The following is a 24,475-nucleotide window of genomic DNA, read 5'->3' on the forward strand; positions in this document are numbered from 1 at the left end:
GTGCTAACCCAGGGCAAAGGGGGGGTGCAAAACATATGTCCCGATACAAATGCATTGATCGGCAAAAATAAAGGGGGGGTGCGCACCCCCGGAACCCCCCCTCTGGATCCGCCACTGCCTTTATCAAATATTTGAGTCCTTGCAGATAATCTTAAATAAATATATTGACACATTAGGAAACTGTAATGACAAATAGTGAATGGAATATCTTTTGCCTTTGGACTATAAATTTTATTACAATAAATACCACTGTCTCGTTAGGAAGTGATAAACAATAATAAATATGGAATACTAATAACGATCTATAACTGTCCACTATATGGATTATTTCTGACACTTGTCTCTCTTTAATGGCTGGGGTTACTCCTTTTTTCTTATTGACAATCAGAACAAATAAATACCACAGACAGTTTCCATGCATAATTAATTCTACTGCAAATAGTTTTGTATATATTAATCAGACTTATACCTTTATTGATCACAGGAATAGTTTTATGACAATGTGAACATTTATTATTCTACCTAGATATATCTCCCAGTATAGAAACTTAATTACTATACCATTCACTCAGCTATTTGTATAGAATTTCAGTTTCAGGGCATTTAGTATTCAAAATTTTCCATACTGGACTGTCACAGTATAAATATATATACATGTACATGTACATGTATGCATCAAAAATAATATTGAAAGAATTTTTTCATTGAATAAAGGAGATCATATTAAGAACAACCAAAAATGGGTTATGATTTTTCTGCATGTGAGTTCCAATTCATTTTGTACCTCTATACTAATTTTGTTGAGTTACAAAATCTTGAGCACTAGTTTTAATATTCCACTGTAATTCTATTTAGTGTTTCTAATTCCTACAATATCAGTTTTACATTGTATAATGCCATAATGTTAATATGAATCCTAACAATATCATGATCATAAATAATTAAAATAATCCTAAAACTGATATAAATACCTTCAATATATCTCTGACAGTCTCAGCAAATCCTACAACATACATGGCAACAGCTACAGCATTGGCTACAGAGAAGATCAGTCCAATAGCACCACCAAATTCTGGACCTAAACTGCGGGATATCATAAAGTAAGCACCTCCTACAATAGAACAGAGAAAATCAGTCCAATAGCACCACCAAATTATGGACCTTAACTACGATATGTCATAAAGTTAGCAACTCCTACAATAAAATAGATAAAATCAGTCCAATAGCACCACCATATTCTGGACCTAAACTACGGGATATCATAAAGTTAGCATCTCCTACAATAGAACAGAGAAAATCAGTCCAATAGCACCACCAAATTCTGGACCTAAACTACGGGATATCATAAAGTAAGCACCTCCTACAATAGAACAGAGAAAATCAGTCCAATAGCACCACCAAATTATGGACCTAAACTACGGGATATCATAAAGTAAGCACCTCCTACAATAGAACAGAGAAAATCAGTCCAATAGCACCACCAAATTATGGACCTTAACTACGATATGTCATAAAGTTAGCACCTCCTACAATAAAGTAGAGAAAATCAGTCCAATAGCACCACAAAATTCTGACCTAAACTATAGGATATCATAAAGTAAGCACCTCCTACAACAGAACAGAGAAAATCAGTCCAATAGCACCACCAAATTATGGACCTTAACTACGATATGTCATAAAGTTAGCACCTCCTACAATAAAGTAGAGAAAATCAGTCCAATAGCACCACCAAATTCTGGACCTAAACTACGGGATACCATAAAGTAAGCACCTCCTACAATAGAACAGAGAAAATCAGTCTAATAGCACCACCAAATTCTGGACCTAAACTACGGGATATCATAAAGTAAGCACCTCCTACAATAGAACAGAGAAAATCAGTCCAATAGCACCACCAAATTATGGACCTAAACTACGGGATATCATAAAGTAAGCACCTCCTACAATAGAACAGAGAAAATCAGTCCAATAGCACCACCAAATTATGGACCTTAACTACGATATGTCATAAAGTTAGTACCTCCTACAATAAAGTAGAGAAAATCAGTCCAATAGCACCACAAAATTCTGACCTAAACTATAGGATATCATAAATAAGCACCTCCTACAACAGAACAGAGAAAATCAGTCCAATAGCACCACCAAATTCTGACCTAAACTACGGGATATCATAAAGTAAGCACCTCCTACAATAGAACAGAGAAAATTAGTCCAATATCCCAACCAAATTCTGGACCTAAACTATGGTACATTTGTATATCATAGAGTAGGCACCTGAGTGTCATGGCAACCAAATGTTTATTTATAAACTCATTAAAGGTACCAAGCAGATAATTTGGTACACCTGATGCATGTTTTTATCAACGTTAACTCATCAGTGGAACTGAAACAAAATAAGTTGGAAGACCAAATCAAATGTTAAAATGCATTTAAAAACAAAAATTCTAAAGAGTTGCAACACAAATGGCTTTTAGGCAATCTATTTCAGGGGTAGAAAAACCCTAGTGTTGTGAATAATTCAATATTCATATAACACTAAACAGAAAATCATATCAATAATATTTTATGCAAACACAAAATGCTGATAAATAGGCCAGATATACACTCAGGAAAGAAATCAGTTTCATGAATAATACCTATGTAAGTAATTTAGGCCTATACTATAGTGACCATTTAAGAATTCTTATGAATGTCATAATGTACATGATATTGAGCTGCGTAATGATATCATGGTTACAAATTATGTATTTCCTGATTATTCTACTTCATTACAGGATTATGCAATGTTAAATGTGCTGTTGTAGCCCAATAATTGATTTACATAACATATAAGGAGGGTTAATTGTCTCTGTAGACATGTCAATTGCTAAGATGATTTCCGAAGGGACTCTTCAACTGTCATTCCATTAATGAATTCAAATAGCTACAGATAACTTGTAACTTAAAAACATTTACTGGTAAATCACACAAGAAGCCAGAAATTCTACTTTATATTAGAATAATCGTATACATGTATAAGGATGGTAGATAAATAAGGTTAAATCCTCTTATTGAAAAATACAGCATATATCGTCTTGTCTATAAGGGACTTTCCGTTTTGAATTTTACTTGGAGTTTGGTATATCTTCTTGATAAGGGACTTTCCGTTTTGTATTTTACTTGGGGTTTGGTATATCTTCTTGATAAGGGAATTATGAAAATATTTTTCCCGTCAATTTCCCTGAATCCTGAGCTGTTGTAAAGCGTTGTTTGCGCAAACTATTGATGCTTACGAAACAGTGGTTGACAGGAAATTCCACGTGACTTGTCCTATCAACTGTAGTATAACTTATGAAATGTGAGTATTATATTTACTTGGAGTTTGGTATATCTTCTTGATAAGGGCCTTTCTGTTTTGAATTTTACTTAAGAGTTTGGTATTTTTGAAAGAAAAATATTCTATCTGGTATTTTAAGGTTGATGGAGGTTTGAAGATGCTGACCACCACAATTTTACAAAGGACAGACACAACTTTTGTATTTCACAATAGAAATAAAAGTGAGAAGCAGCATATTTTCATCATTGACCACCAGGGGAAAAAACTTCCAAGAACTCCATATAAAATCTGATTTAACACATGTCTGTCTCTAGTAAAGTATATATATATATATATATGGTGTTATTTTTCATATATCCATCAATTGATACATAGATATAGGAAGATGTGGTGTGAGTGCCAATGAGACAACTCTCCATACTTAAAGTACGGCCTTCAACACGGAGCCTTGGCTCACACCGAACAACAAGCTATAAAGGGCCCCAAAATTACTAGTGTAAAACCATTCAAACGGGAAAACCAACGGTCTAATCTATATAAACAAAACGAGAAACGAGAAACACGTATATATTACATAAACAAACGACAACTACTGTACATCAGATTCCTGACTTAGGACAGGTGCAAACATTTGCAGCGGGATTAAACGTTTTAATGGGCCCAAACCTTCTCCCTTTTTCTGAAACAATAGCATAACATCACAACATATAAAAACATACGATAAAATATCAATTAGCAGACTTAACTCAATCAAAAAACGTATGATTACACAAAGAACGAATAAATTTGATCTGCGATATCTGAATACAAATGCACAGTTAATTAAATATTAGAGACAAACAGTCATGACCAAAAGGCTATCAAATAAATTCAAACACACTGAGAAATATTTAACCAATCAATGTTCACTTTAGAAAAAAAACGTTTTTTTATAATCTTGAAGTTTATACAAATGTTGTAAGAATAAGTGAAAAATTGAAGATATTACAAATAATCAAAGCTGGTATACAGCCAAGATCCATATAAATAAAAAATGACAAAAAAGCATTATAAACAGTATCAACAGGTCGAATTAACAAGAACATACGATTTGAGAGTACTCGCAGTTACTGACAGCTAGTTAAAAGCCAAAACCAATCAATAGTAAAAAATCATGCATCAGAGACTAAAATCGACTAAAACACATCACAGGGATTTAGTATTTTAACGTCATTAATAGTCAAAGAAGACATGACTTGTGCAATGCCAAAAATAAATGTATCGACAGGTAGTAGTATAGTGAAGAGCGACTTCTATAGAAATAAAAGTTAACGTGGCTGTGTCCCCTATACATCTCGCCTCAAAAGATAATGAAATTTAGTTATGTTTTAATTTGCTAATGACAAAATCAATATAAGTGCCAATGTGAACTATATTCAGAGATCTAATTACAATATTGGTACGATACCCCTTACTTATAAGTTTGTTCAAAGGTTCGATGAGTTTACAAGGATCACATAGTGATTTCCTCGCTTTAAGTACAATATTACCATAAAATTTAGGATGAGAAATACCATTTTTAATAAGCTTTCTACAGGTATAGCCAAATTTACTATTCAAATCTTTGTATCTATGAAAGAATTTAGTAAAAGTTTTAAGTAATTTATGGTATCGAAATCCCTGACACAACAATTTACCAGTGATGCATTGATTACGTTCGTTAAAATCTATGACATCAGAACACACACGGGCAAACCGAACGAGTTGCGATATATAAACACCGTATGATGGAGTCAAAGGCACATCGCCGTCTAAAAAAGGAAAATTAACAATAGGAAATGAAAAATCGTCTCTTTTGTCGTAAATTTTAGTGTGAAGTTTCCCGTTTGAAATTGAAATGTCTAAATCTAAAAAAGGACAACTGCTGCTGTTTATGTTAGATTTAGTTAAAGTAAGTTCGTTTGGGTAAATTTCTGAAGTATATTTAGAGAACTCTGGATTATTCAACGAAAAAATATCATCAAGATAACGGTAGGTATTTTTGAATGTATCAACCAAATGTAACAATGATGGGTCTTTACTGAGTTTGGTCATAAACTGAGATTCATAGCAATATAGAAATAAATCTGCTATTAAAGGGGCACAGTTGGTGCCCATAGGAATACCTACTACCTGACGATACACTTTATCGCCGAAACGTACATAAATGTTATCAAGCAGAAAGTTTAAAGCTTCAATCATATCCTCACATTTCCAGTAAGTGTATCTAGCATACTTTCCTTTTTCGTTACAGAAAAAGGCCTTAAACGAGTTACAGCAAATAAAATTACAATGAGATTTTTCGAAAGACCATTTTATCAAATACAAAAACTTTTTCTTTATAAGATTGTGTGGAAGTGTAGTGTACAGAGTAGAAAAATCATAACTGTCAACAGAATTGTAAGGACCATTGAAAGCATGTATTTTATCTAAAACCTCTAAAGAATTTTTAACACTCCAAAAATAATTAATACCATTATTTTCATAAGCTTTATTACAAAAGTTAATAACCAGTTCTTTGATAGTAGTAAGGGAGGTGGTTAGAAGCACTGATAGATTAGTAGTAGAACACTTACTCGAAGCGGAGATGAAACGGAATTTAAATGTTTTTTTGTGTAATTTCGTTAACCAGTACATGGTAGGGACTTTCAAATGTTCGGAAGATGCTTTAAGCTGGGCAGTGGCAGTGGTATGCTTGTTAACGATTTGACTCTCTGTGGTGCGCACTGACCTGAATGTAGAGGAATTTATTATTTCGTTTTGAAGAACTTTCGTGTAGTATATGCGTCACACCACCACTACATTATTTGCTGCCTTGTCTGCCGGTACGAACACAAACCGCTCTGCGAGTACCTTGAGTTTGTTTTTTATTCTAGAAATGGGAATATCATGGTTCCTATTATTAATTTCAGAATTGTTTTCTAAATGAGATATTCGAATATCAACAGTATTCATAATTTTATTCAAATAACTGTCTAAAGATTTTTTATCGGATTTGTATGCACGTTCCTATTCTAAAGAGAAATACTTACCTCCCTTTACTTCTCCATTTGTACAAATAGCTGACATTGAGACGGATGTTATTAAAGTCACAACCACAGAAAGTAAAATAATAACAGAGGTCAGTCCAGTGCCTGCTTGACCTACGACCCATGACAATCTTAAAAATAACATCACTCCCCAAATGTTTAGAAGACATCGTACCTGCAATAGAAAAAATAAACATGTAGGCTCAAAAAGATGAGGATGATGAATATTAATAAACTCTCATTGTACTGAATGGGGTACAAGTTCTCAGGATCTCCACATATTGATACATGTATAGTAAAATATCATATGTGAGCCACAATCTCAACTTTTAAGGTGAGTGATTACATGGAATTAGTTAAACAGCTACAAATTGTGTCGGGGGGCAGATACTATAGGTTCTCCCATTCCTTAGACAGTTTTTTCGCTTGATGAATGTATGCTGAATAAAATCTCCCCCAATGTGATGTCATAATAACTCATCCTGATACACTGTGACGTAGTTGATAAGGTCAAATTAAGTCTCAAAGTTAAGTAGTGGTTGCTTAATTATTTTGAAAACAGATGAAAATGGTCAAAATAGAGCTATATATGAAGACTACTTACAAAAAATCTAATTGAGAATATCATTTGAATAATTAATTCAAAATTCAATTCAAAATAGTTGTTTATAATTAGTAAAGAATTGTTTTGAACTGTGGGGTGTTCTCTTTGAATTGATATTTTGTGTCCCTTCGATTTCTTTCCCTATAAAGTCTATTTTCATTAGGTCGACAGATGAGGTCATCTGGTCTTATTTTTAAAAGAGAACATACCTCGATCAATTTACCAACGTGACCAGTGGGTTCTATTACTTTGTAAATTACATAGAACCTATAACTTATTTACCTAGATTTTTATATTTCGAACAATGTTTGTTTCATGGGAAAATTTTAAACTAAATATTAAAACACGGCTCAATCTTTTCACAAAAGATTTTAAAAATAATGGGCAAAACTAAACGTGAAAAAAATTAAACTAGCTTTTAAGGACAATCAATTATTTAATATATATATGTTTTTTTACCACAATCATTTGGGGACTACTAGAACAATATATCATAATCATGCTAATTTTTTTAATTTGATTTTTTTTTCAGAAGTCATGGTGATTTGTCTATCGAAGTAGGTACTTTGTTATTATTGATAATAGTGTTGACAAAAATAGCAGGTGTACTTTTCACCTCATTACTCACAAATCACACGAGACTAATTTACCTGAAACCTAATGGAAAAATTCTTCCTAAAGTTATATCATATGATGTATCATCAACTTTATAACATATATAACATTAAAATTTCATTTCCGCTGGGGACTTAAATATATCTTTAAATCAACACAATAGAATATATTGAAATAGCTGCACTTTATCTGAACTAATTCCTTAACAGATTACATAATACTAAGACTTATTTGATTTTAAACAGCGAGTGAATGTTCTACAAAGTATCATATAGATCGATGTTCAATAACAACCTGTCAGAAAAACCATGATTAGTTGGTATAAAATGATTTTTTTTTGCAGTATATTTTAATGACCCATAAGCACAAGACGTATGTGTTCATTTAACGGGATGTTGAACATGATTCTTTTGGTTACCCTTACAACCGTATCATAGCTAATCCTGTGACGTAAATACATATTAATATTAACTTTGAAAGTCAAATCCACCGAGAGCTTCATAGAGGTTAATGTAGATTTCTTTTAATAACAGTTATCAGATACAACTTCAATTACAACGTACATGTATAACAAACTAGATGATTTGATTATGTGACATTGCTGTTGTATACTTGCAATTTAAGTACATTTGCAAGAATGGTCAAAAAGGGGAGGAAGGTATACAAGTTTTAACCCATACTGTTTATTTCTCTTAACTGATACAAACACTCATCTCAGTAACATTTAAGTTGTTAATGTTTGTGTCATTTTGGTCTTTTGTGGATAGTTGTCTCATTGGCAATCATACCACATCTTCTTTTTTTATAGTTCACAGAATTAATAAGGTTTCATGATGAAAAATTAATGATGAAACCCAAGATGTCTTTAAGATACCTTTTAAATCGACAGGTCTTTTGGATTTTTTTTAGAAAAATTCTGTTGACTTGTCAAGATGATTTTTACAGGCCTGAAAGCAATTTTACAAGCCTTCAACTAAATTAAAGCATGAAGACTGAACCATATCCCAGCACTGTTCTTAATCTTAATACAATAAACCATCTAATTCTAGACATAGACTCCAATACATGTTAACTAGATATACATGTAACTACCTACCAGAACACCTTTGATCCAACCAAATTTAACAGCTGTAGGACCTGAAGGCTTTCCGTCTTCTACTGTTACAGCATTACTTAATAATGGCTCACTTGGTTTTCCTTTAGATTCTAATTCATCCTAAAACATAGACATACAAAACTAATGAAATTGTATCTGCATTTCTGTTTATTTCTGGTCTTTACAACAATACCTTGATTATAGTTTAAATATAAACAAATTTATTGGTGCAGCATACTATGTATCTACCTACAAAGAAACATCGGTAATAACATAAAGTTCCTTATTGATAGTGGATGTCTGGTTGAACAATTTTAGGGTCATGATGTAAGGTTTAACCACAACTTTAAATATTTACACAAATAAAATGTTCATAAGGCTGGAAAAGCAAAATTTGTTAAAACCATGAGATTACAATTTTCCTTGATATAAATTGAAATTTGGATCATACACAAACAGATTTAAAATGTCTTTCCATTAACTTTGCTAAATTGTGAAGTTCATAGGATAATGAATAGAAATAATGAAAACTATAGCATTGAGTTGAGAGCTTTTATTTGTTTAATTTTGATTTTGATTTTATTCTTATTTTTTTTTCTTCCGACTGCCCTTAGACCTAGTGACCTCAATTTATATCATTTTCCATTATCTTATGAGGCAATTCAACCAAAGTCTTGTTCAAGTTGGATATATGGTTTAAAATATAGCAACTAGAAACAAATTTTTTTTTCAAAGGATAAATTTCAGTTCATCAACAGTTGATGTGACCTTGACCTTATTAACAACCCTACAATCTATAGGGGTCTTCCCAACTCCCTAGGGCATAATCAAACCCTATTCTAAACCAGCTTCAAACTTTTATAAATTCAAACTTTTCTCTGAATTATATGTTATTATTCATTTTTTACACATGGTGTAGATTTGTTGTCTTCAAAGCAAATTCTAAAAATTGTAAATTGTCCTTATCGACCTTAAATAGATTAATAGAAGAGAGAAGAGTTTAATATTGTTGTACACATGTATTTAACATTTTATCATGATCATTTGGGCGTGTTTAAATTTCCAAATGCTGACTAATTACCATGCCACAAATTAAACATGTGACTTTTCCTTGACCTTCAACATTAAAATGCAATTTGTCCCATAAACACACATACATAGTACATTATTATTTAACCACAACAAATACAATGTGAATAATCATGCGGTGGGTCATCTATTTTTATAATAAAAGACAAAAGGTCTAGGAACAAACCACAAGTACTATTAAGATCAATTGTGTGGCAGACCATCAAACTTCCTTTAACTTATAAATATCTTAAAATATTCTAACCAAATATGATGGACTACCTCATAGATTTATCATATTTTACTAAATATATTCAAGTAATACATATAAGGGACAAGTATATTTTTTTTTAATATATTCAAAAGAAAAATAAAGAACCGTTTGTTTATCAATGTAGATTTCATGATAAAGATGAAAATTAATATCCACAGAGTGACACTGCATGTTCATAACAAAAATTAAAAAAATTGCTAACACACACCAAAAAAAAAAACACCCTGAAGTGATCTGTGCTTGTTTATTGTTTTAACCTAACCATATGAATACAAAATTTTGATTTGAAGGAAAAACATCTTGACCAGAGTACTAAGCATTGCAGATACAGTTTTAGGTAAATGACATGTTGAATAAATTTATATGTGTATGTATCCAAAAAAAAGACTATAGAAGATATATGATAAAAATAATGAGTGAAGTGAATATGTCTTTGTACCAAAACAACATCCTGAGAAAGTCAGTTATAAATATTGCTATTCATGTAGATCTCGATGCATCGTAATATTCCTTTTAAAAACCAGTCACCCCATTCACATGCATTATTCTAACTGAGCAAAATACTCTCTCCTTTTGCTCCTACAATTCAAGCTGCAATGCATTTAAAACTCTTTAGCTTGACTAGAAATTGTTTGAACCAATCACACACTTCTTATTATTATAAATCAGCATGCTTGAATCACAATATCACATCCTTCATCTTGTTTGTCCCTCTAACAAAAGAGGTCTGCTTGTATTCTTAGACAGCTAAAAGACTAACATGGGGATATGGGTTTTCATCAAAATCAAATACTGTGATTTTTTTAAGTTTATTCAAATTTAAAATTCATTTCATCCAAGTTAGATAGGTCTGCTGAAACAAGGATAGAGGATGATGATGAACTCATAACTGTCATGACTGTCTCTTACTAGTAAAATATATATATGTAAACATGATAATAAAGAACCGTGTTGTAGTCAAACTGTGTATTCTGGCAACAGTAAACAGTACGCAGGTACTATATACTTAATTGGAACTATATAAAACTGAACGTAACTAATAATCAATTTACATTTTTGAGGTAGGTAAGAACTGTGTTGTATTTAGAGCATGTAGTAGTTGTTAACTAGTACTGTACTTAATTAGAAATCATTCATCATCGTCATCATCATCAAAGACTGTGCATTCTTACCCACTTGTAAAAAGTTCTACAACCTTAACATTAACAACAGAAGTCATCCCTAAATCAGTTATTTTCCCCTCAATTCATTACCATGAGCATTTCTTAGTTCTTGAGTCATAGTGTTTTAATTGATGACTGTACATACTGTAATATAATTAGCAGTGGTAGTAAACTTAAGGTGTTTCAGTACAGTCAGTCAGAATGCTTAAAATTTTTCAAAAATTACATCATTATTTAATGAACACAACAGGAAACATTATTTAAAAAAAAAGAATTTTCAATGTTTAAATATTTTGTGACAGTAGATCAAAGGATTAACTGTGTATTGCACTGTCAAATACTGTGCAGATATGTGATGTATGTGTTTAATAATGTTTTGAACAAAAGTATTTGCATGAAGTATTTGCACGATACATTAACATCTCAATTTTAATAACAATATCTAACATTATAAACTTGTACTTTTGCACTTTACTACAAGGCCATTTCTATATTGTATTAACCCCAGCAATACCTACATGTGTGAACTATAAAATTTAAAAAACAAACTGAAAATAAATTCTATAAACACTATTGCAACAGCTACCTCTACAGTGTTATCTCTCTTGTAGCAATGCCTATTGACCGAAAAGCAGTGTATTAGATTTACATTCTATCAAGAGTAAACATTACAATAAATAGCACTCTCATGGAGGTGAACAGCAATTATCAATGGAAAAGTCTTCAAGGGTGGCATCTTTATATAGAATAGAATATTCAAAACATCCTCATTCAAACAGTGACACAGCCAGAAATTCCTACCTAATTAATTTAATTTCCATATGGGAATTCTTCTGACTGGTTTCAATAATGAAACATAGTAAAAGATTCTGATAAGTTAATTACTTACATTACATATGTTACCCCATGAGATTAAGATTATAGGATTAATAGTTAATCTTTTGACTTATTTTAGCTATTTACACTTATTTATAATCGATGCAAATATCCTGCATGTATCAAATTTCTTCTTTGCATGGTGTCAAATAACAGACCCCCCATCCTAAATTATAGAAATCAATGATAATTAATCCATTAACATAATTCTCTTGCATTGGTGTAAATTAGATACAACCAATGCAATAAAGCCCTTTTGGTCATACTTGATGCCTAGCTTCAATGCTACTATTCACAGATTTATATTTCAGCCTGAATTGTCTTACCTATCCATGAGCTTTCACAGCTGTAATACTACATGTACAAATGTATATTTTTATAAGTATAAATAAAACGAAAAATTTCATATGTAATAAATTTGCCACCGGCACCCGGCATACTAGATAGACAGAATGCATGAAAATCTTGTTTTTAACCAATATGCATAATTACATTTGATGGATTTAAACATCATATTAATACTTTTAAAACCATTTACCATGGTCTCCTACTAATTTTGATGTTTCACAGATACAGGTGTTCATGGTATAAACAGTCGCTTGCAACATTAGCAGAGGTTATGCATGACTTTTGTATTCTTCTGTATTTGGTTCTTTTGTCAGGACTCAGATATATCGATAGAATGGGACAGCAAAAGAAAAATGGATGATTTGTTCCTGTGAATCATACAAGTGGAAAGATGTGTCTTGTACTTGGAACTTAATTTGGCTACTTTGTACTGTCATTTGCTTACTAATAATTTGGCCTGTTTGTCCAATAAAATTCTCTGGACAACTCTGGAAGGTAATATACATTTTGTACTTCATTTTTTTCTGTACTTAATGTGTTCTTCATTCTGAATGTGTCCCCCTAGTCAAATATGAATTTACATTACTCACATGACTCATGAGATAAATACAAACATACAAATATATACATGTACTACGGTAAATAGTACTGTTAAATTGTCCACTCATTTTTGTACATGAGCGATGTACATGTAGTTCAGTCGACCACTGTAATGTTGTTCATACATGTACAATGTAGATATCATAAAAGCTGTCTTACATATATATGTTCATGCGTTATACATATTGTAAAGAACAAAGGCAGTAGATGAACATCAGAATTTCTGATCCATGCTTTACATTTTCAATATATTTGCATAACACATGTACAATGTATTATTAGAGCGAATTTGTGTGAGCCACATAGAAACAGGAAAATACATGTAGCTAGCATGGACAGCAATACATTGTACCGATGGACAAATCATGACACTGACAGATAAAGTTGGCTTCAGAGAGTAAAAATTTCTAAATATGTGAACTGATACCATTTAAAAGGAAATTTTCAAAGGATGTTGCTGTATATTCTTTTCTTTGTTTTTTAGAGATTCAATCTGGAAAGTTTGTATATATATATACATGTATGTACCTTCATTAAATGTGAATTTATTTTTCATATGCATAATATGGTTGTTAAGACCTAATTTATTTATTTTTCAGAGAAAAATTGAATTCTATGTAAATGTAAATATATGTATTTCTTTTTAACCGCTACCTCTAACTTCCTGTACAATAGTACATCTTGTTTCATTTCTATCACCATTATTCAACATACATGTAGCAATACACAACGAATAAACAAATAACAGAAATAGCATTAAGCAATCTATTATTTCCTTTTATGGCTGATTTGGTTTCCCTAACAATTCTTTAAAATTTTCTATTTAATGGCAAATTCATTGAAACGATTTAAAAGGTAGTGTCAATAGGACTTCAGACTTCAATTAACTTTAGCTTTCAAGTCTTATATAATACCGAAACATTTTTGATACTATAATTATGTTATCATACAAGTGCCATTTAAGTTTCTGAGAAAATAAACTTGCAGTCAAACAAACATGACAAAGATACATGTATAAAACAAACGTTTGAATGTCCCTGAAAGTAGTGTACAACAGAAAGAACAAAAGGTTGATAAGTGTTATAAGAGAGCTCACCAATGATCTGTTGAAAGGCCAAGTGAGCTAAAGAAATTAAACAAACCTGAAATGCTGATCTATTAAAACCCTATAAAACAAACAAAACAAACCTGAAAAGTTGATCTGAAACTCTAAAAAAACAAACATAATACACAAATAAATGCATGCTTATTACTTTTTAAACGAATCATATACATTTTGTACATGTGCAGTATATGCAAATAATGTGCAATTTATACATTTTAAAGTACAGTGATTGATTGGTAAGTATTTAATGTGGTGTCAGCCTACATGTATGACGGCTAAAGGCGCTAAAGTAAAATAATTTATTGAACATGTATACTACTTTACATGAACACATATCCATCAAATTGTAGGTTGTATATCAAACATGTCATCTTCAACAAAACACTTTTTTAATATTAAGATTGACAGGAATAATAAAATAAAGAAATATAAACCTTATACCGAAATCATAAAATCATCGAAAATTGTTACACCAGCCCCTTTTCAACCTCAGGCAGATCATTATCCAAATCATGGATATATATACATGTATATCACCACTGCTTTATCATGTTTATCTTTTTTAATATGCAAATTTCAAAATCTCAATAAGATGCTGATAATTTTTTTTACTTTCTCATATTTAGAATTTTCTTACTCTCATTTATTCAATCAAATAGTACATGTACCTTAAAATTTTAGTTTAGTTTTGTCAGATAATTCCATGAACTTTGTTGACATGTGATACATACAATGTTCAACAAATAATTAAATTTAATACAAGTACCTGTCAACATCATACATGTCATCTTAGCTATAAAAATCTTAAAACATTTATAAATTAATATTCTATTTTGTAAATAATCAAATGAAATGACCCAAAAAAGTTTTCTTTTCACATACATGTACAATGCTTTAATTCTATTTAAACTTTCCTTGAACCACCGGGTACCCATTTTATAAAATATTAATATATCCATAGTAAGTTTATATTTGGAATAGGATACAAGCTAATTATACATAAATTATATGTGTATAAAAATTGTATATTATTTCGACATGTAAAATTTACCATACCTTTTCTTCATGTAGCTCTGCAAGGGTTGGTCTGCTTTTGAGTGCATTTGTAGCAGAAAGTAAATTTCTGTAATGATCCACATGTGGCAGAGCTTCTGTTGTGTATTTTCCAAAAGTTTTATGATTAGTATTTGCATTGACAGATTGATATGTAGCAGTTGGACTTATCGTATCAATATACACATTTATAGAATCCCTGTGAGAATCCTGGCGTTGATAACGGTCTCCTCTATTTTCATTCTCTCTATCAATGGTGTCTTCTGCATCCGATTCAGCTTCTTTGTCTACAGGTTCCGCAAAATCAACCCTAGCCACTTGAAATCGAGATGATGATGGTACCTTTTTCATGTTACCTTCCGTGAGTCTAAAGTCTAAAGTATCTGACGGTTCACCGGCTCCAAGTGAGCCGTTAACTTTCATCTCAGTCATTTTTCACTACACAAACACTTCTGTCATGCTTCCGTCAAGACCGCCATTTTCCGAATAATCTATACTCTTTTCTGATTGGTCAATCAAAAAAAATGTAAACAGCAGCACGTGTTTCGATTATTGCGCAATGCAAAGAGAAGGAGAGGATTAATCTGGTTTGACCGGAAATTTGTTACTAAGGCCATAGTTATTATATTTTTAGTTTTACGAAATTTTTTGAAAAAACCAATGGGTAGGAGGACGAAAAAAAAAGCAAAAAAAAACTGCTGCTGCTGATTTTTTTTTAATACCAACCGTCAATATCAAAATTTATTTTTTTTATTTCACCAGGAGATTTTCTACTAGTGTAAAAACTATTTTCTTTTTCTTGACAAGGTTTGAATTGAAAATCAATGTGCAACAACTTACTAAATCACCAAGAGCATAAATTTAGATTCTTTCATGCAGTTATGAACTAAATTATTTTTTTTGCATGAAAAACACTGGGTCGGAGGAGAAAAAAAATCAACATTTTTAATTTTATTTTTTTCCCTATTTGGCAAAAAATAGGGTAGGAGGGTTCGTAAAACTAAAAATAAAAAAACTACGGCCTAAGTATGATTTACCTTTGGCCATAGGTGCGGAATTATTTCTTTATTTGGAAAGTAAATATGCTAAGAGGAATTTGTACGGGGAAGCCTATGATGACACTCTTGCTAGGATAGTCTCATATATTATCTCGTGTATTATAATAATCAGTAATACACACAGAGACATATAATACAATGATGTATAATGTCTCTGATACATATTTCCTGAGACATATATACTAATTTATTATGTATTCATATGTCTTTGATATTTCAGTATTGTATTTGATATAGACACAGTCGCCGCTGAATTTCAGTGATAATTGATTCAATAAAAAATAAATAAAAACAAAACAATGGTATATATGTAGTAATATATATCACTAAATGTTGTGCTCCGTAATTTTATCACTAAAATACAAGTGCCTGTGATTTCTGTTTGTTTTATGAATTTTTCAATAAAATTAAGAAAGAAAATGGGGAATGTGCCAAAGCGACAACAACCCGACCATAGAGCAGATAACATCCAAAGGCCACCAATGGGTCTTCAATGTAGCGAGAAACTCCCGTACCCGTAGGCGTCCTTCAGCTGGTCCCTTAAAGAATATGTGTCCTAGTACAGTGATAATGGACGTCATTCTAAACTCCAAATTATACACAAGAAACTAAAATTAAAAAGCATACAAGACTAACAAAGGCCAGAGGCTCCTGACTTAGGACAGGCGCAAAATTGCGGCGGGGTTAAACATGTTTCTGAGATCTCAACCCTCCCCTATACCTCTAGCCAATGTAGAAAAGTAAACGCATAACAATACGCACATTAAAATTCAGTCCAAGAGAAGTGCGAGTCCGATGTCAGAAGATGAAACAAAAGAAAATAAATAAAATGACAATAATACATAAATAACAACAGACTACTTGCAGTTAACTGACATGCCAGCTCCAGACCCCAATTAAACTTATCGAAAGATTATTTCTTCATCATATGAATGTCAGGCACAATCCCTCCAGTTAGGGGTTTTGTATCATACTACTAGTATCATAAAATATATGAGAAGAACATAACCCGTGTCATGCCAACAACTGTTTTCTTTTAAATATAAATGTGTTTAGTTCCGATGCAAAGACCCTATAAGTGAATCAATATCAAAATATGCAATCTTACATTGGTTGTCGATATTTATTGACTTAAAGCTCTCAGTGTATAGTAAAACATTGTTTTAGGAAACACGAAAGCATATATAGATCATTTAATGTACAAATACTTGAGACTACTATAGCTTGTGACTATTATAACCTGGAACAATTATTACACTAGTATAATAGTCCCAGCTAAAACACATGGTAGTCTCAAATATTATCAGCATTCAGTCGGATCCACTCCTTTGCCGGCGGGGTAAAATTTTTAAGTCTGAAAAGGACTACAGGCCGATAAGACTGAATGAATTGGTAATTACTTTTAAACGTACGTGTTTTACATTGTCATTTCGGGGCCTTTTATAGCTGACTATGCGGTATGATCTTTGCTCATTGTTGAAGACCGTACGGTAACCTATAGTTGTTAATTTCTGTGCTATTTTGGTCTCTTGTAGTCGCGAGTTACAATCATACTACAATCAAATAAAAAAAAAACACAACAAAAATCTAAGAATGTATTGCCTTAATTCTTTTTTTCTTTTTTTTTACCACTAACACCTTATTTTAATATGTTTATAAATTTTCATAAACATTTAAAATTTCAAACTGAGCGTCCGAAACTTTCATTTAATCGGTCTTATGTATTATGGGGATCCATTCATAAACGAAAAAGCCTTTAATTTTAAAATATGCGTTACTATAGAGAATTATGGATATACGGGTTGTGAACTTCACAGTGGATTGACTTCTGTAAAGACTGACTAGAATTGTGGTAGACACCAAATTCAAATATTTATTTTCTAAAAAATTATGTTAAACAGTATAGTGAAGCGGGAACACTACATTGAAAGTGTAAAATTAAGGTCTGTTTTTTTTAATGTGTTTCACCTAATGGGACGGATCAAATTTAAGTAACCATGTTATGTATATCTAAAGTTCAAAGACTTCATTTTAACCTTCCATAAATGGAAACAAAAAAATTTGGCGGTAATTTCAAATTATATCTGTACTCTGGTATGCATACATGAGTATAACGGTTATAAACAATTGTGTAAAGATTTAAACAATTTCGGGGCGATATTTCATAATATAAAGCATAATGAATTGTTTTTATTATGATAGCAGTGAAAAACAGTGGCGAATCCAGATATTTTCATATGTGGGGTCCGCCGGACTGACTGACTGCCTAAGATGGGCCCTATCCATTCATGCTTCAGTAAATCCATATATAATCATTTTTTTCCGCACAAAGGGAGTTGGGCCTGTCCTTATTTAATTTGCCTCTGATAAATGAATAAACAAAGGAGTTATATGTAACAAAACTATTTCTATTCAATATACGTTTTTTTTTCCCCTTAATTTCCCAAATTCATAATATTTTTCTTAATCATAAAAAGCTCCTGCCAAATTCTCATAAATTTTAGTAAGTTGACCACTGTAATTAATATATCTCAGTATTTTTTTTAAAAACTTTAACCGTAGTGGTTTATTCATGTAACTATTACGGCAAATGTTAAAATTCGAACTTTAAAAAAAAAAAGATATCCACGAAGGCGTTTGCGAGGTTAAAGCAACAACTATTAAAAAATGAACTCTGTAAAAGGCATCGCCAAATATATTTTCAAGGAAAAACTATGTTGATTGTTAAAATAATAACTGTTTCAAGCCATTACCAAAATCAACATGTGTACTATCTCGAGTTTGTATGTTAATGGCCCATTGACGAGTAAACCTTTTCAATATCGGTCCGTTGGATTAATTTCATAAGACTTTACACTGCTAAATATGTAGTGACTGAATCAATGAGAGATATTTCTTTTAAACTGAATCGAAAATTATTTATTTATTTTAACAATCTTTTCATTATTTATTTTTCAGATGAATTTGTGTTTATTGACCGGAACGTCATAGGTGGCAAACAATAGGTTAGTTGTTTTGGAACCACTTATAGGAGGACTGTCACAAAGGAATAATTCTATACAAATCTATAAGATTGGTGCACTTTTGACCTTTAAACTTTATTTAGGCATTAGTCAAATATCTGTATTTTAATAAAACAACGTAATTGTTTTCATTCAGATTACACAATTGTGTGTGCTTGACTGAGAGATGATACCGTTCGTGATATCTATACCAAAGTCACCAGTGATACATATAAACATTGACTGCTTGGAAATACAAACAGGATGAACAGTGATCCCTTTATATGGTTCTTTAATGTTGGTTGCTGGTTACTAAATTAAATAAAATACAAAAGGTATTATACTCTTAACAACTTAATTTTATTAACTTTATTAAAAACCCTAACTGGGCTTATAATAGACAAACTGGCCATTAATACAGGGCCATTATAGAAAAACAGGGCCATTACAGAAAAAACGGGGCATTAACGGGGCCAGAAAACAATTAATTTTTAAAACAGTCATTTTTGACAATAATGTACTTAGTTAGTTAATAAATCAATATAATAACCTTAATATTGTATACGTTAGGCATAATATTAATATGAAAGACACAAAAATATTGAAATAAGCACAATAAAATTAAATGATAAGATAAATACATATAGAATAATTGATGTTTTGTTATTAATATTGACTTTATCAGTAATAATATCAAGTGAGCCCCTTTTGGCACTCACTGTATCAGTATTAATAATATCAAGCGAGCCAACAAGGGCGGGTTGATCATCATGGAAGTCTCTTATGAAAGTATTAAATGGCATAATGATTATTCTTTTAATCGTATTGTTTTAGCACTGATTGTTTTTAGGATGAGAATATGAAATAAAATGAAATTGTCATTAAAACTGTTTTTATGCGTACACTCGTTTTGATAAATGTATATGTTACACCCATGCAATATTTTAAAAAATAAGCATTTTATTTACAAACTAAATTTCGATGGCATCGACTATTACACATTTGCCCTGCTTTTCTACAGGCCTATCTATCAAACTCATATCTGTTTTTACCACAATATCAACATTTAAAAAAACTTGTCCTCCATATCGAATCAGAGAAATCGAGCTTTCAGCACAAACACCTGAATGTACCAATGAAGGAAAATCATCCGAACCTCAAACTGATTTATTGTAACTGCTATTTTTATATTATTATTTATTTTTGTATATATGTTATGTTTGTCACAGATCATGTTTTTGATTTATATGTCAATAAAAGTATTTGATTTGATTTAATTTAATTAAAGATCCGAGCAGGAGTCTATGCTATTGGCAAGGCGATATCCTTCTTCAGTTTTTTCGTGAATAATGGTCATTATTTTTTTTATCTCCCTTTCCTGGAACCACTAGTAGAATTGGTTTGAGATATGCATATGTTGCATTTTGTTTTTCCTCTTAACTTTTGAGCATACGTTTTCTCAAACCAAAGCTACATCTGTGTCTGTTTCGAGTTTATTTGTTAGTGATATAATGAGGTTCAACACTTGAATAAAATATAATGGGAAAAACTCATCACTAAAGATTCACATAGTAGATCAGGAATGAAAACGGTTTACTAAAACTTTCAAGGAACAAGAAAACAATGGTTATTCGTCTATATTAAATGGTTTCATCATCTTTGGAGCTTTTAATTATTGACAATTCTTGCAATCATATTAGGGAACTTGCAGAATAATACTTAAAATTATCAGTGATTTTACAAAATCACTGGTCATTTTCAGGAAATCTATATTTTAATCTAATGATTTTAGTGATTCTACATAATCCCTGAAAAATCAGGCATTCTACATAATTCCTGATTATACAAATTCGTTGTAAAGCGACATAAGTCAGTTTTGCGAATATAGAAATACAGCACGCTAACAAGGGTCAAATGAAAAATGATCCAGAGTGCATTATGTACTTTTCAGCCAGCTTGAATACTAAAAAATAATTTGAAATGCACTATTCGTTTCTATAGTTCAGTAATGAATAATAACTATTTTATTTTATATTTTTGCACTTTGAAAAACCGTCCTTCAACGCGTTTATGTATGTTTTTTTATTGTTTGACTGCCGACGGTAATACAACCCGATATAAACACAAATAAAAATATAAAAAGAGAGTGAACTCGTGCAATTGGATTTTTCTAGGTCTGTTTGATTTTATATCATAGATAAAATTATGTTTATCATTGTTTTTACCTGTAAAGGAGTTTTTTTTTTGCACCGAATAAGCCAATCAAGTGGTTACCTTTGTTTAACTTTTAATGTTGACATTATTTTCGTTATAATAACCGAACACGCTTAATTTATGTGTAGCCCATCTCTAAATATATATTGGGGATTAAATTGAAGGTCACATGAATACGGGTTCAAAGAGATCGAATTATTCACTTGCAAGTGAATAATTCGTCAGTGATTTTTCTTAGCCTTTTTTGATAATTTTAGCAAAACTGGCTGCTATAAAGGGAATTATAATTCAACTGTTTCACTTTCATTAATGTGCCCCTTTAAAGTTACATAACTCACCAACGGTAGTATTATGAAAATATTTAAGTTTTTGCATTCTTTTACTAAAGGGAATATAAAAGCATGCGTCAAATTACGTTTCTTTATTGCTTTGGTAATGTGTTGAAGCAAATTTCTCCGTTTCTTTATAATCCACGACTGCCCTGACGCCCTTTTAAGACTGTTTGGGCCGTAGGAGTTTCTTGACGCTTTACAGTTAGTTCTATCCAAATATCACGCAAATTTTACTTTTTGACTAGTTTACAATTGATCTATTTGTAATGCAGAATTACCCAATTTCTTCATTTGATATAATGTTAGTGCTATTTAGGGGAGAGCCTACCTATACATATCAATTGAAAAATGGTAATGGAACTATCTCCATTCGAAATTTAGAATGTAAGGACATCATTTCACAAGAAAAAAACTGTGTTAATTGGTTTTTGCAAAATTATATATATATGGGAAAAATATATGATTTTAAGTTATCGTTTACCCATGCCATGGGTAAATCAAGTTTTCAAAAAAAGAAACCTTTTATTGGTATGCCCTGATATGTGTCCATAGACGATACGGAATATAGAACTCATGGTTCCACAACATTTGGTGGGGTTCAGAAATTTAATTCAATTGAAAAGAAAGGTTATCAAATGCCTTGCAATCCACATGGGGCTCCTTGTGTGGTAGCGATGAGAGCAATGCGCAACGGCCTGTGGTATTCAAAATCTATATAATAGACTTGAAAGTAGAGGTAATTCATCTAATCTGCTCATTGTGCATAATAATGTCTGTAAACCTTTCGGGACGGGTGGATCTAGCGGGCATGATGTTCCAATGAGTGCATACGATGCTTTGTTAGGCGATGTTATGATTGAAATCTATAAGAGAGGTATTTTGCATGGTGGTGGCAATGGCAGTCACAATGATACCACTGATGTAATGACAGGCTGTTGGTTTTTTTTATAGGTGTAATACCACCATTGATTTTACCCATTAGTCTTTGTTAAATTTGCACTTTTCAAAAAATTGTGCAGAATTTATCTTTGTTTCAAATAAAGAAATACTTGGCATGAGTAAAGTTTTATTCTGTTCAGTTCTATAGAAAAATTTTCACATAACATTTCATTGCATATTTTCTTTTATATAAGAAAATAACCATCATCGGAAGTTAACCAATCAAATTTCTCCCCTTATTCTAAGTGTGCACAAGGTTTAGTCACCATGTAACCTCAAGATTACAAAATTTTCTATAGAAATCACAAATAAAAAATAATGGTGTTTAGAAATACCCAAGACATATGTTTATGACCCAGAAATAGTTTTACTGCAATAAAATGTAGGATTAATTACCTACAACGGTCAAATTCAAGGGAATATTTTTTTAGACCTACGTTCGTACTACGATAAGCTTAAAAAAAAATATACTTGTAAATGTGAGAATAAAACTTCTTCAAGCAAGTTAAAGCAAAAGAGAACATTAATCTTGTTAATGAATGTTTTTTAAGCAACACACTCATGTACGTAAGATGAGTCATGGTTTTTTTTTATCTGACCTCAGCCTTCTTTCCATGTATCAGTGAACAAGGTTAAGTTTTCGTGGTCAAGTCCATACATTAGATATTATTAGCAATAGGTCTACTTCATTTAGTGTATGGAATTATTGTAAGATGTAAATTTCCAACTGGCAGGTGCCATCTGACCTTGACCTCATTTAGTGGTTATAGTTAAGTTTTTATGTTTTGGTCTTTTTTCTTATAATATATGCAATAGATCAACTATATTTGGCGTATACATATTTTATACGATGTATATTTCTGTCTGGCAGATTGTATTTGACCTTGACTCCATTTTCACGGTTCAGTAATATTTTTTACGTGTTTTAGTCTGTTTTCCGTAAATCATAATCAATAGGTCAGTTATAGTCCATGTATGGAATTGTCGTTAAGTGTACATGTGCAAGCAGGTGTCATCTGATCTTGACCTCACATTTTTTCAGTGGTTAAAATGATTTTTTTGTGTTTTTGTGTTTTTTTTCCCATTCTACAAGCTATAAGGTCTATTACATTTAGTGTTTGTAATGATTGTTAGGTGTTTATGTCTATCTTAACAGTATCATCTTACCTTGACCTCATTTTCATGGTTCATTGGTCAATATTAAATTATGGTAAATTTTGTTTCTAAGTTACTATACACAACAGGTAAACTATATTTAGCACAAATTTTAAGGTGAACACGTCTGTATAGCATGGGAAATCTGACCTTGACCTCATTTTCATGATTCATAGGTCAAGATTAAATTTTCCTGGTTTAGTATTTTTCTTAGAAACTATAAGCAATAGGTCAACTATGTGTATGGAAAGATTGTAAGGTGTACACGTATTTCCGGTATGAATTATCTGACCGTGGCCTCATTTTCTTAGATCATGTTAAGTTTATGTGATACTTGTAGTAAAGCTCTATGTTTAGAACTAGACTGTATCAATATTAAATCAGTGATCAGTAAAGATGTGATGCATTTCAGGGTGTGCAATCTTGTACTTTTTGGTCTTTTTCAAAATGCTGTTTGTGCAGGATTTAGACCTCTGCATGCACACGTATAAAACTTGCGGTTTTAATCCAACGCAACCATAGGTTTTAACATTGTTTTCAATAAAAATCTGTCGTAAAGTTGATCTGAGTTGTCACTGGTACATGCGGCCTTATAATATAAGAGGGGGGC

The 24,475-nt window shown here is 31.5% G+C and overlaps 1 protein-coding gene across 2 annotated transcripts in view; it reads right to left on the bottom strand.

Moving 5' to 3' along the window:
* Nucleotides 1-15,642, bottom strand: part of LOC134715712 (solute carrier family 12 member 2-like) — a 53,853-nt gene extending 38,211 nt beyond the window's left edge. The window contains exons 1-6 of one of the 2 annotated variants that reach the window (XM_063578072.1): nt 15,169-15,642; nt 14,150-14,173; nt 8,679-8,798; nt 6,367-6,538; nt 1,328-1,360; nt 972-1,078 (exon numbers count right to left, since the gene is read on the bottom strand). In XM_063578072.1, the coding sequence (XP_063434142.1) occupies nt 972-1,078; nt 1,328-1,360; nt 6,367-6,538; nt 8,679-8,798; nt 14,150-14,173; nt 15,169-15,597 (885 nt within the window). In that variant the 5' untranslated portion in view covers nt 15,598-15,642. The remainder of the gene's footprint in view (nt 1-971; nt 1,079-1,327; nt 1,361-6,366; nt 6,539-8,678; nt 8,799-14,149; nt 14,174-15,168) is intronic. The other variant, XM_063578073.1, reaches the window with a different exon arrangement.
* Between the last annotated feature and the right edge of the window lie 8,833 nt (nt 15,643-24,475).

This window comes from Mytilus trossulus, chromosome 4 (assembly GCF_036588685.1).
Source record: "Mytilus trossulus isolate FHL-02 chromosome 4, PNRI_Mtr1.1.1.hap1, whole genome shotgun sequence".
NCBI lineage: Eukaryota > Metazoa > Mollusca > Bivalvia > Mytilida > Mytilidae > Mytilus > Mytilus trossulus.